General features: G+C 39.0%; 2 protein-coding genes across 3 annotated transcripts; both read right to left on the minus strand.

Moving 5' to 3' along the window:
- Window positions 1–122: 122 nt before the first annotated feature.
- On the minus strand, window positions 123–9115 carry arl8ba (ARF like GTPase 8Ba). The gene is made up of 7 exons (XM_089010559.1): window positions 6290–9115; window positions 3391–3471; window positions 3218–3291; window positions 2085–2178; window positions 1935–2002; window positions 882–952; window positions 123–795 (listed from the first exon to the last, which is right to left on the minus strand). The coding sequence occupies exons 1-7, from the start codon at window positions 6410–6412 to the stop codon at window positions 746–748; spliced, it is 561 nt and encodes a 186-aa protein (XP_088866685.1). The 5' UTR covers window positions 6413–9115; the 3' UTR covers window positions 123–745.
- Window positions 9116–9922: 807 nt separating this feature from the next.
- tnfrsf18 (tumor necrosis factor receptor superfamily, member 18) lies at window positions 9923–13174 on the minus strand. Of its 2 annotated transcripts, XM_089010557.1 has the most exons (7): window positions 13039–13174; window positions 12801–12935; window positions 12521–12652; window positions 11657–11738; window positions 11516–11586; window positions 10915–11022; window positions 9923–10140 (listed from the first exon to the last, which is right to left on the minus strand). In XM_089010557.1, exons 1-7 carry the CDS (start codon window positions 13172–13174, stop codon window positions 10064–10066), a joined length of 741 nt encoding a protein of 246 aa, XP_088866683.1. In that variant the 3' UTR covers window positions 9923–10063. The 2 variants fall into 2 exon arrangements, with proteins under 2 accessions (XP_088866683.1, XP_088866684.1); XM_089010558.1 differs by lacking the exon at window positions 10915–11022.
- Window positions 13175–13826: the final 652 nt, after the last annotated feature.

The following is a 13826-nucleotide window of genomic DNA, read 5'->3' on the forward strand; positions in this document are numbered from 1 at the left end:
TCAGTAGAAGTCATTTGAAGTGATTTTACAAATTATGGACACAACTTGTCCGGTGGCGTCGGTTGTCCTTTAAGTTAGCCATAACACACTTTAACAAGAAAATAAAACAAGAGTTTTGTTCATATATTAAAAATCAGGCCTTTAATTAATACACTGAAGTGATCTGTGTTTTTAAATCCCCCATTCGGCACATTTAGCATGCCATGTTGCACAAGGCACTTTAAATGTCACCACTCTCATGGCGCAAAAAATAAAATACGATTGCTGAGAGGCTTACTTACAACGCAGACTACAGTATGCAAACCAACCCTGCAGCAACATTGTTTTTGATCATTCAGACTTTAAATAGAATCACATATTCATATGAGCAACTGCGGTGAAAAATCATACAAGCTGGATACTATTCGTACAGACCTGCTTGACTGCATAATTATCACAAATAATATACAAGGAAGGATTAGCAAAAAGAAGGCTGCTTTACCATTTAAACCAATACATTATCGTAAGTCACATCGTACAAATTTACAGGACAAATAATGCCAATTACATGTCATTCATTTGGTACCAGGATTACATTTTTGGGGTAGTGCATTCCCCAAGTTTGTGGGTGATGGTGTTGGTACAAATGGAAAAAGAGAAAGAAAATAAACAGAAGAGTGCATCTGGTGAGTTAAGAACAAAGTCGATGTGGCATGACGGTTACATGGCAAACAGCTGGCATAAACATTTCCTCCCCTCATTGTTTTCAGCTCCTCCGGGACTTCGAATGCTGAATGAGCCACTGAAGGGTGATGTCTGAAATGTGCACAGAAAACAAACTTTCGTAAATAATTGCATTTTTTTGCTGAAAGATGGAAGATTCTTTTTTTCCCTCAACTCACCAATGTTGTCTTTTTCTTTGCAAGACACTGAGTAACAGCATATTTCCCGATCTTGAATGGCCGCCAGATTCCTACAAAAGGAAAAGGAGCCGTTTGGACAAAAACGTGAAAATATGTATACTGCTTAAAAAACAAATGTACAAAACCAGATTTTATACATGTCAGTTTTAAAGGACAAACGACGCCTCCGGATAAGTTGTGTCCATAATTCGTAAAATCACTTTAAACGACTTCTACTGAGCGTATTTCACAAAGATTCCACTGCATGTATCTATATTTTACGTTTTAAGACTCGTGCTGAATATTCATAAAGTCTTGTCTTTGAGTTGGTGACGATGCCTACCGTGACGTCAGGTTGGAACGCCCCTGACCGAGAAAGCGACACACAATGCATTTTGGGTACTTTGTTTGGTCTGAAAACTTAGTGTTGATGGCGAAATTAGAAGGAAAACACATAGATAACGCGATGGTGAATCGTTATGTGTTGCACCAAGACTACTATTTGATACTAGCTGACACAAATTCCCAGCAGACAAATCAGCCCATTTCCAACGGAGCTTGGGCACCATCTTGTGCATTTTCTGGGAGGCTACATTGGAGTCCAGATGCCTCAAAATGACACGGAAGGACTTCTTTAATCGATTGCAAACATCTATGCTTTCCTCTTCAGAACTATTTGAATCATATTCATAACTGGATGAGGAACAAGAAAGCATCTTCTCCGAATCTGAAGCCATTGTTTTGATTCTTGAGCAAGGCAAGACGTCTTGGCGTGAGGTCACGAACAAGGGGGCGGGACCTTCTGAAACTGAAACTTTCTGAGGTCATTTTAAAGTAGTTTTGGGACACTTCAAGTCATTTTTATAGGTGTTTTTCATTTGACTAAAATATCAGCCTGCATGTTTTGGGTATTGTAGATGCTATAAAATATTTTTCTGTGTCAGTTAGGAAACAAAAAAATGGTGTCGGTTGTCCTTCAAATGAATATTTTTTGGCCATTATTGTGCAGAACTCTTTTATAAACTATAGCAATGCCCTGAAGTACTGACTTACATTTTCTCAATAAGCTGTTTTTCATCCAAAGCTGTGGGTAAGTCTCTTTTGTTTCCAAGAACCAAAACCTATTGAAACAGACAAGCAACGCTTGGTAGAACAGGTCACCAGAGTCTTTTATGAGGGGCCGGTGAAAAGAGGAATACTCACGGGGATCCCTTGCAACTGAGGTTTGTCTAATAGATTATGAAGCTCATTCCTTGATGCCTCCACTTTATCTCGATCTGCTGCATCTACCATGTATCTGGAAATGAGCACCACAGAACAGGACGGTTCATTTCAGCTCCTGAAACCCTCACTTGCTTTCAAAACACCCAACTTGATATGTTTAGGTCCCTTACACTGAAACAAAAAAAATGCCAGGATCATCAAAAAAGTTGCTGATTCACTGCCATTCCAGAATTTATTTGAGAATTGAAAATAAGACGTAGAACGCCATTCCCAAATTTGTTCAGGTTTTGTTTTTCTTGTTTGGGTGCCAATAATGCGCTAGCCACGGCCTCTGGCAATGTTTTTTTTTCCCTTCCACAAGGGGCCAACATTTCCCTTTTTTCCCATGTTAGCACTTAGTTCCATCTTCAGTTATTGTTAAAGCGCTATATAAACCAATATGTATGTATTGCATTGTTTTTTGCACAGCCGTCCTCATTTCAAGGTCATATAACTCCAGACCCATATAATTTAGGAATAAACATTTTTTTCCTCATGAAAAAAGAAAGTCAGAGGTTTCTTACACTGCATTGAATATTTATGTACAGGTAACATCCAACTTACGACCGGGTTCCGTTCCAACCAAATGGTCGTAAGTCAAAATACATTCACAATGTTGAATAGAGACTCGGAGGCTAAATGACTCGCAAACTCCCCCCTCTGGTGCCATCACACGGTCGATTGCTGTGCGAGAGTGAGAAGCTGCCTGGTTGGCTAAAATTGTCGTACGTGTTTCCGGCCTGCTAGTGCGTTGCGATGCCAGGCGTAGAATTCAAATGTTAAAAATAGGGTCTGGAGGTCGTGGTCGTAAGTACGGGCGGTCGTAAGGCGAGCCGGTTGTAAATCGGATGTTGCCTGTAGTCCTAAAACTCAATATTCTGTGGGTTCTGGAATTTGAGTGACAATGCCAAAAACCCTGGCACTGGAGTGGACACATGTTTGCTAATCGGGCAGTGAATGAGTGAATTTTGAGTAAAAAAAATACCAAATATCAAACAGTCTCCTGAAGTGTCCCATAAAGTGGTTCTGTTTGAATCAAAAGGTCAGCTCCCTAAATACAGAAGCACACTTACACAATGGCATTGACTCCCCGACAGTAGCGCTCCCACATGCTTCGAAACCGCGGCTGCCCTCCAATGTCCCAAATCTGCAGGAAAAAAAAGATGTTTGTCATTCAATGACTTCCTCTTGCTAAACAGCGCAATATTAATGTTTGCAATAAAAGCAGGAAGCTGAAAACACATACCTTGATGGTGACATTTCCTTTGGTGACCTTCCTCATATTGAAACCAACTGTGGGAATCATGTCTTCGCTGAAATGGCCTGACTGAAAGGAGACATAGATAAATTGAAGGCTAAATCTCGGTGTTCTATCTAACGTATGTTATTACACTGAGGGCAAATTATATATAAAGTGTTGATAAATTGCTATAATTTGTTACTACAACAGTTTCAAGAGTGTCACTGTGTTGTGAACACAGAAATCGTTCATTCATCTTTTTGCTCTGCGTGAGCACGACATCTAGTGTTCAAACAGACACATTACACCCACCCACACACATGCAGCACATGACAACCGACACGTGGTCACCTGACACAAGTAAGTGGAAATGAATGCAACGGTCTTGTGACTGACTGACTGAAGGAAGTCCCACAATTACTTGCTGAGTGGAACAGAACCCCATTCTGAGCAAACAATTTCGGGTCCAAGTAGATCACACGACTAGGAGGAAGAGGTTACAGCAAAGTGTAACCTGGGTTTCCCCTCGCAGTCTTATATTGGTATAATAAATTACATCAACAATATATTACAATAAAACAGACCCAGACAATGATATGAAAATGATTGAGCTATCACAGAAATTCCAAGAGTAGGAAATGGAGGTACGTCAGCTACAGCAACAATGGATTGTTCATTCATCGTGTAAATTTTATATTAATGATTATATATTATTATATTATATTATTAATTTTATATTAATGAATTGTTCCTCTCCTGTTAATATACTTTATTTTAAGCATACAATTATTTTTGCAAAAATATCACCAATCTTTCTTGGAGAAATGTCGTACATTTATAGTATACATTTTTAAATAATACTTTTCTCCAATAAAATTGTTTGAAGTGTTCTCTTAAATGAACGTTTTTAACATGATAAAATGTTGCCTTCTTTATTTTAAATTGTGTAATGAAAATATTTTTTCACAAAAATATCCTACTTTTTCATAAAAAAACAAACCTTGTTGTGAAAAGATCACGATTTTTAACCAGGCTGACTTTACTCCTGTAAAGTACGGGAGCGAAAACAATTTTTTTAATCTCAAAATATGTGATTTTTTTCCCCCTGAAATACTGTATATGAAACATTTACTTTAAAATATAGTACCACTCAAAAATATAGATCTCTCGTAATACAACTACAATGTTTAAAGGACAACCGACGTCTCCGGACACGTGTCCATAATTTGTGAAATGGCTTCAAATGACTTCGCCTGGGCATATTTTAATAAGATTCCACTGCATTTAGCTATATTTTACGTTTTAAGACTCACGCTGAATATTCAGGAAGTCTTGTTTTTGAGTTGGTGACGAGTCCGTACGTGACGTCAGAAAAGGACCGCCTCCTGACCGTAAAAAAGACGCATTGTAGCGTCTTTACATCACGTCAATGTATTTTGCTGTACTGTTTTTTTGAAAACCTTGTGTTGCACCCAAAAGCCGCCAGCAGAGGGAGTCCAAGCTCCATGGAAGGAATTTATCAGCCTGTGGAAACGTGCTGATTCATTCCTAACAGCTCGGGCGCCATTTTTCTGCCTCTTTTGTGGGACGTTACATTGCAGTCCAGATGCCTCAAAATGACACGGAAGGACTTCTTTAATCGATGGCAAACATGTATGCTTTCCTCATCAGAACTATTTGAATCATATTCATAACTGGATGTGTAACAACAAAGCATATTCTCCGAATATGAAGCCATTGTTTGGATTCTCCAGCAATGCAAGACGTCTTGGCGTGACATCACCAACTAGGGCGGGACTTTCTGAAAATGCCCAATTCGCAGCTCAATTTTTTGCAGATTTTGGACACTTTAAGTCATTTTTATTGGTGTTTTGCATTTGAATAAAAATATCATACTGCGTGTTTTGGGTATTTTAGATGCTATAAAACGTTTTTCTGATGTCAGTTAAAAAACAAAAAAGTGACATTGGTTGCCCTTTAAAACAATGTGAAAAAGTATGGGACTCTTCTCAATGCAAATCGTGAAATTAGTAAAATTAAGCACTTAAACTAGTAAAATTAAGCACTTAAGCAAAAAACTAGACTTTAATAAATACCAGTAATCTTAAATTTAAAGGCCTTTTTTTAGAAATTACGGGGTTAACCTTGAAAATATGTGCGAAACTAACTTTATTCGAGTAAAAATCCACATTTAATTTGTTTTTTTTCTTCTCATAAACAGGTGGATAATTAACAGTCAACAATAAACATTACTCAAAGATCTGCATTTCTCTCAACAATATACATTTAATGTCCAAATATTACATGCTAATTTGAAAAATAATATCAAGCAAACAACGAAAATATGAAATTTAACTCTCATAGCGTCATGGCTTTAAAAATATATACATTTTTAAACAATTCACGTTAGAGAAGAATCTTGATAATATAAAATTAGAGAAACAGTTCTTTGGAATTGTTTTTCTTCCAAACTTCAGTTACATATCCACAATGACACAAAATATGGACATTGATAGTTGAAAACGTGAAACTTGTAACTCTCGTATATCATTCTTTTGAAAAATGACCTTTTCTTAAATATATGTACTGCTTTTTATGTACCCATTTTGTAATGTAATGTATAGTATGTTGTTTTTATTTTTATTAAAATGTGTCGTTTTATGTTTGAGAGCACCATACTCATCCCAAAGCAAAACAGCTTTATCCTGCTAGCTAGCCTAACTCATAGCAAGCCATGAGACGCGTTTATTTGCATATGATTTGCTGTTATTACCGCAACGGGGTAAAATAATGTGATCTTTATCGCATATTACAAGGACGATTTCTTTCGAGTCATCGTTCTCCCGTTATTAGCGTTGTTGTTAGCATTAGGCTAGTTAGCCGTAGCTCGCAGGTGGAGACTTACGGCGATTACGTTGACGAACGTCGTTTTTCCCGAATCCTGGAGGCCCACCAGGGTCAGCTCCATTTCCTCCTTCCAAAAGAGGGACTTGAACCAGTCTAAAAGTCGGTTTATTAACGCCAGCATCTTGGGAAGTCCGTAGTGTTTCTCCTCTTCCCTCCCCGTTCGATGTTTGGTTGTGCTTTTCCAGCTCAGGAGGGGAAGAAGGGCGGGGAATTGGGAGGCAGTCAGACCGTCATGTGATCACCGGTATGGTGCAGTCAGGGGGTACGCTAGCGCCCCTACAAGCGGAAGAAGGAATTAGAGGTAAAAGTGGGCCCAAAAAATTCAGCAGGAGCTCGAAGCAAATGCGAAATTTCACGTCATTCGTGAAGGAAGACTCGGGAGCATTTATAATAACAAATGAAAGCCTTTGTAACGAAATCTAAGTTAAACAAGACTGTATAACCATTTACATATTTTATATTTCTGTGGAGGTTACATTGACCAACTGTTTTCTATCGTGAACGGAGTTTAAAAGTTAACGGAAATTTTAAGGTCATCCGTCATTTTGACGTGTTGGCAAATATTAAATGTGAAAGCTGCTCTGTCAACTACTTTGAACTACAGTAAAGTCTTGTTATGTCGATAGTACTGCTTATTACGATACTATTTCTATGAACGCAAGGAGAAAATTTACATGCCGCAGGATCGGATATATCGATAGTCCGGTTATATCGATATTTTTTTCCGAATCCCGAGAATATCGATATAACGAGACTTTACTGTAATTGAAATGAAACGACAACTGAACAAGAATGAGAACCGGCGACATCCAACACAAATGGATGTGTTCTCTTCAACTGGAACTGTATCTTGCTTGGGTTCTTTTTTGTTTTTTTTGGGGGGGCAATCCCTTTTCCATTTCCACATTCTTGTTGGAAGCAGCAAGCAGACACCGTCAGACGCTAATTTGCGCTTTCTCCAAGCAACCGCAATTCCAAGCTGGCAAAATCAAGGCATCCGAAAGCTTTCAAGTGTGCTTTTCAGAGCGCCGGCAAGAGCAAAGCGCAAAAGCCCGCCGAGCTTCCTGCTCATCTACGGAGCCCACGAGCGCTGGTCGCGCCGGTAGCGCCGGCGTCATGTTCTCTCTCCCAATCACGGGGATGAGCGCGAGGATTTCCTTTGGCGTTCTTTGGAGTCGGCGTGGACTGCCGGTGCCGTGCGGAATCCCTTTACTGAAAGACCTCACGAGTCTTAGGCCTTAATCTCATGACATAATATGTGTTTTCATCTGTTTCATTTATCTCTGTCTCTTTCTCAATATGTAAATAGTACAACTTTCCATACACATGTATATCATATTTTGTCCCACCTTTTGTCATTAGTGCATTTTTACCTACTTTAAATATCACTGTTGCCCCGTTAGTGGTTGCCTTCTTTACAGACAAAATGTCTTGGGGGTATGAAGGAATGTATAAAGCGTCTTTCAGCGTTGCTTTATGTCTTTGTCCTTTGATGTCTATAAAAGAGACCTCAGCATCTCCCCTTTTATGTGCGACTCCGCTGCATTGTGTGCCGTCCGCCAGCTCCACACGGTGTCTTTCCGGTCTGAACGTGCTGTCGAAAGTCTTGAACATGGTCATGACGGTGATGATATGCGAAGTGGCTCCCGTGTCCACCATCAATCCTCTCTCTCGGATGTTGCGACCCAACTGCTCCCTGGATCTGGTCTTGCCGTCCCTCATCTTGTGCACCTTGTCAGTGTCGCCATTTTCTGACGCTTTCCTGGCGTCATCTCGTCTGTCCTTGTCCTTATGCCTGCACGTTGCGTCTTTTTGAGTCTTGCTTTTGCAATGACTGCATCATGTCTTCTGTCGACATTCTTTTGCTTTGTGGCCTTTGATTCCACACTTGAATCACACTATGCTTGTGTCATCACTGTGCTGGTCACGGGTGTTGGTTTTGGTCGTGTGTCACCCACTCCGACCCTTTTTGCGTCTTCATCACACTGTCCCCTGACTCAGTGTTCAATTTCTCAGTGGCTTCAAAACTCCGTAGCTTCATCTTGAAATCTGCAAACTTGATTTCATCATTTGAATGCGCTACATGGATTGCAAATGGCTTGAAACTTGCTGGTAGTCCTTTTAATACCATGGCAACAAGTAGTCCATCTCCCAAAGTTTCACCCGCATTTCGGAGTGCTGTGATGGCGGTTCCGGCTTTGATGATATAGTCTGTAACACTTTCATCGTTCCTCTTTTGAAGCGACGTGAGCGTGGTGTACAGATTTATTGTCCGTGGTTTTCCTTTCCCGGCATGATATTCTCTCAATATCTTCAAAGACTTTCTTCCATCATCAGGTGCATCCCTCATTATTAGTGAGAGGCTCTTGTCATCAAGCATATTTATCAATTCGGCATACGCATCGGCATTTTCTCTGCATCAGTAGCCATTTCGGAACTCGTCGCCGGCTCGCTTAGCACGGTCTTCTTTAGTCCCAATAAATGAAAATGTCCGAGCATTTTTGTTTCCCATATCTCGTACTTATCTTCATCTCCGTCGAATGCCAGTCGAAGGTGCCTGCTTGCCCTTCCTTGATCCATCTTGACCGCTGTTTTAGCCGGTTAGCGATAGCCTCGTTTGCTCACCGCTCTTTCAAGTCTGGATACACTTCTGGTTTCACTTTCTCTCCCAAACGTCTCCTGGGCCCATAACCTGTTGAGATCTTCAGCGCTTTCGCGATGCATTTGGGAGAATAAAGAGTCGAGATGGTCCTCTTGTTTAGATCATACAAGTAGGATATTTATTTGCCAGAGCCAGAGAGCAGCCGCTGCGCTCATCGTCGTACGACAAGTCAAAACGCATAAACATACACTGGCTTTTATCGCTGTCAAGTCACGTGATGTCGCGTAGTGGCTGTCTTAACACGGTGTATACCGAATGGTACTCATAATTGACAAATTAGCGTTTTTTTTTCGTACAGATTTTCTTGTACGGCGTACATGTCTTAAAATGCATAATAAATGTACTTTGTACGGCAAAAACGTGCAGGTTGACAGGTATGTTCTTTTAAGAACCCACACACGCCGAGCATGCATCATTTCACCACAGGAAATCTAGACAACACGAACACTTTGACTTGTTGAAAGTCAAAACAATCGAACCACTTCCGTTGAGATCTGACTTGAGCCAGTGTTCTATTGTTTTCTTATATTATCTAATATTTTCAATTCCCGAATCAATTCCTCAATGGCAGTGAATGAGTTCATTTATAGAATGGTCAATCTGGTGCAGAACAAAATTCACTTACTAACTTTGCCAGTTTTATAATTGGCTCTTCATTTATGTCCGATGGTTATTTGTCCAAAACATGCACATGTTGTTTGACATTTTCCGTTCAACATAAAAGGAAGAGACCAAAAACCCCACACTCATTCCTAATAACATATGCAGCATATGAATTTACATGTCTTGGCAGACTCAACATAAACTCCTCATGTTTATGGAGCAAAGTTGTAGAGAAAAATGCATGAGTATAAACATTTTGTGAAGCGGAAAAAACACATTTGATGGAATTCAGAAAATTCCCCAAGCCCACACATTGTTGAAAACACACTAAGCACATAAGACAACACAACATTTGTGACAACAGTAGAAGAAACTGCAGCAACTTTAATATCCATCCAGTAGCAGTTAAGTGAGGTTGGACACAACATGCAGACATCTTGGGTCATTCTCACCATAATATTAAAAAAGAAGGTCATATGAAATTGTGACCGTATACTGTCCAAGTGATTAAGGCTCCTTTGGATTCAGGTTGCAGTGAGTGCCATCGCCGATTTCTTCAACAGGTCTGCTGTACAGCGAATCGCCTGATAGAAACATACATGATAAGGAAATCCTTTATCTGAATGAATGTAATTTTGCTTGGCTTCGAAGCACCTGTAATATTTCTGGGATTAAAATATGTTTCTGCTGTATGTTCATATTGGTGTGCAAACATGGGACATCAAAATCAACCCCATTTTGGATAATAAATACATTTTTTTTTTCTGCTTTTTGTTCAGCTTGGTTAGTTTTTTGTTTTTGTTTTATGTACAACTTGTTTCACTCTATTGCTTTTCTTTTGGTTATTAATATGAGCTTTATCTATGATTATAAATGTTGTGCATTATATTAAAAAAAAGTACATTCTGTAAAATTCAAATCATGACGCAATTGGTAAAGCTGTTAAAATATCTAAATCAGATAAGAAATTAAGAACTGACCATTTTTAAACCCACAAAGATATGAAAAATACATTCAACATATTCAAAAGTAAAATATTAAAAAAATATGTATGTGTCAAAAATATTGACTGTATTACACAAATAAGAATTGACATGAATGTTCAAAATTGGGAAAAAAATGATGAGGTGCTAAAAGTGGGTTGAAATGTTACAAAGTGGAAAAAACTGGGAAACTCAAGAAATAAGTTACATTTTGTTTACAAAGGACAATGTCAAAAAATAAATCAGACAGGATGTAAAAAATATCAGGATGTGTGCACCCCAATTGATGTGGGAAGCAAATCCAGGCTTCTAAATGAACAAATCATATACCTATTAGGTTGAACTTTTTAACATATCAAATTGCCATAAACATACCTGCTCTACGTTTCTTTGCAACACATATACCGGTGTGAGATAAAGTCACAAGAAGAATCAGAACCAGCAAACCACATCCGATGCCAAGGATGATACAAACATCTCTTTCTGGTGAGGAATGAAGTCGTATTTCAGCTAACAATGTATTTTTTGACATCCATTATTGCAAACATCAACACTGTATTAGATGTGGGAGCTTGTTGTTATGAACTGAGACCAAATCTGATTGTGATCCAATAGACACAATAGCACACATAGACAAAAAAGATGGCAGAAGTCATCATACTATATGTACAAAAACCCTAATAGGCAATGACCATGCTGTTTTTTTTTTTTTTTGCTTGCCAATTTGTTTGAGACAGAACTGCCCATTTTTACCATGTTTGTGGGAGAAAGTGTGAAAACAAGTGGCTCCTACTAGTAATTGGTAATTTAGAGTCTGAAGTTCAGAAATAACATTTTCAATCTTAAAGTGAAGTATCTTCGGGTCTGCCATATTGGTATTGACTTGTCTTTGAGATAAAAGAAATTAAGAGTCATAAATCTGTTATACAAATGACGCATGTCAAAGTTGTCCAAGATTGATTTTACATTCACATACCATGTCTACGACAAACTGCGTTATGGGTTTTGTTTCCCGGAAACTGCACCACAAGTCCTCTCTTGCTGCACCTGTTGACCAAAAAAAAACCACATACTTATGACTGTCATTCGGTCATATTTAGCTAGTCATTTTACTTACTGTATCCGTTGCCTGCAGATATTCATTTTTACGTCCAAATATTCATGATCGCGGCATGGCTGGCACTTGTACGGCATTGGTCCTACATAATATCATACAGATTTGCACATTTGATTGACAGCTCATTATTCTTTTTTTTTCACTGTTGTATTTTTCACGTTTTGATACTGAAATATAAAGTGACTGAATGACTGTGTAAGCTCTCAGTCGTACAGGAGTGGCCCATCGACGAGAAGGTTTCTTCAGCCGTCATCTGTACTTCTTTGAAGGTATCGGACGTTTCGCTTCTTAACCAAGAGGTTTCGTCAGCAAACTAAAAGCCAGAGCTACCAGCAAAATGTTAGTTCGCTGACGAAACCTCTAGGATAGGAAGCGAAACGTCCGACACCTTCAAAGAAGTACAGATGACGGCTGAAGAAACCTTCTCATCGAAACTGACTGAATGGAAATGCAGTATCATTAAGAAAGAAGAAGAGGATCAAGAGGGGCGTGTGTAATCATAGATTAAAAGTCACCAATGTATTCATTCTCTATCCATCTATTTATCCAATAGCTAGCCAGCTATCCATCCGATAGCTAGTGTCCGGAATGTACCCCCAAAAGAAATGTGAGTTTCTATACATGTGCATATATATACAGTAAAGTCTCGTTATATCGATATTCAAGGGAGTCCGAAAAAATATCGATATAACCGGGACTATCGATATATCCGACCCTTTTTGCATGTAATTTTCTCCGTGCGTGCATAGAAATAGTATCCATATAACCGGGACTATCGATATATCCGATATCGATATAACGAGACTTTACTGTATAGCATTTCAAAATTGACCTTTTATATCAAACTCAAATCATCAGTCTTACCTGTCTTAACCGCCTTCTCGCCAACATCACACATATTTTCCACACACTGTGAGCAGTCATCATCCGAACACAAGAAACCAGGGTGACACAAACATTTGGTGTTTGTGGTTGGGGAACATTTCTCTTCATATTCTGTCCAGTGACAAGAAATGCAACCACTTCCTGTGAGAAGTCTTGTTCCCATATCCTGTTTTTTTTTTTCTTCAGAAATCATTTTACTCTGGTTTGTTTATCGATAATCTTCTTCTTGGCTGCCATGATTTTCACGATAAATTCTTACCTCTGTGGGCTCCTTGGCACAACTGACATGGCGTACATTTGTTAAAGGCGTTATAATGTTGAGAGAAGAAGTTGTCAGGACATGGGCGGCATACAGTTTCTGTTGTTTCTGTGCAGAATCCCTCCAGATATTCCCCTTTGTATTAAAAATGGCTTAATTCAAACTTTTGTATTCATTTTGAAGGCATCAATTGACCTGTGAAGAAAACATTTTAACTTATTTTAATAGAACATCTTACCTGGTGGGCACATTTTGCAGCATCTCCCATTCATAAAAGTTGTCCGTGAATCAGAACAGATTATACCTATGGCGTATTTAACGATCCAAAAGAACACAACATAAAGAGCTGCTAAAGACCAGTGAAGACAGACCATGATGGACTGAGCTCCACTTATGAGTGAAGTTTTTTTATAGTGGCTGTGGGAGGAGTCTAAGATGGTCGCTTTCAGGGTGGGAAAGGACATCTTTTTTTATCAACAAAAAGTCTAAACTCCAAACTAGGATCAGTACTTCTGTGAAGAAAAAGCTTACAGTAGGATAGTTTGTTCAATTTCAAATGCAATTACATATGGAGAAAATGCCTATGTAGATATTAATATGCTTTTTGACCCTGTGATGGTTTTCCAGAGAGCACTCTTTTGAAAATAATATGGTGAGCTCTGGCGCATCTGGTTACCGCTGCTCACCTGCAGAAAAATATATCCTGTGACTGTTACATGACAGTTACATGTATCATTTCATCGCTTTGCTGCGGTGAAATGTAAATTTCTCCACTGCGAGACTAATAAAGGCAAATCCAAATCCAAATATATACTTGTATTCTGTATTTTTATAATTATCACTATGTACAGTTCTTTTAATGAAACATTTTGTGCAGTTGTACATTTCAGTCTTCTTTCACCCCAGAGGGGCGAAAAGGTCGGCTCCTATGGCTCCCTATTAACACCAGGACGCAGTCGTTCGCTTCACAAAGCTGGCTCTGAAAACCGATTCGTTCGCGAACGACACATCTCTCGGGTACAGGTC

This window comes from Hippocampus bargibanti, linkage group LG12 (assembly GCF_051943395.1).
Source record: "Hippocampus bargibanti isolate YZ-2025 linkage group LG12, ASM5194339v1, whole genome shotgun sequence".
Lineage (NCBI taxonomy): Eukaryota > Metazoa > Chordata > Actinopteri > Syngnathiformes > Syngnathidae > Hippocampus > Hippocampus bargibanti.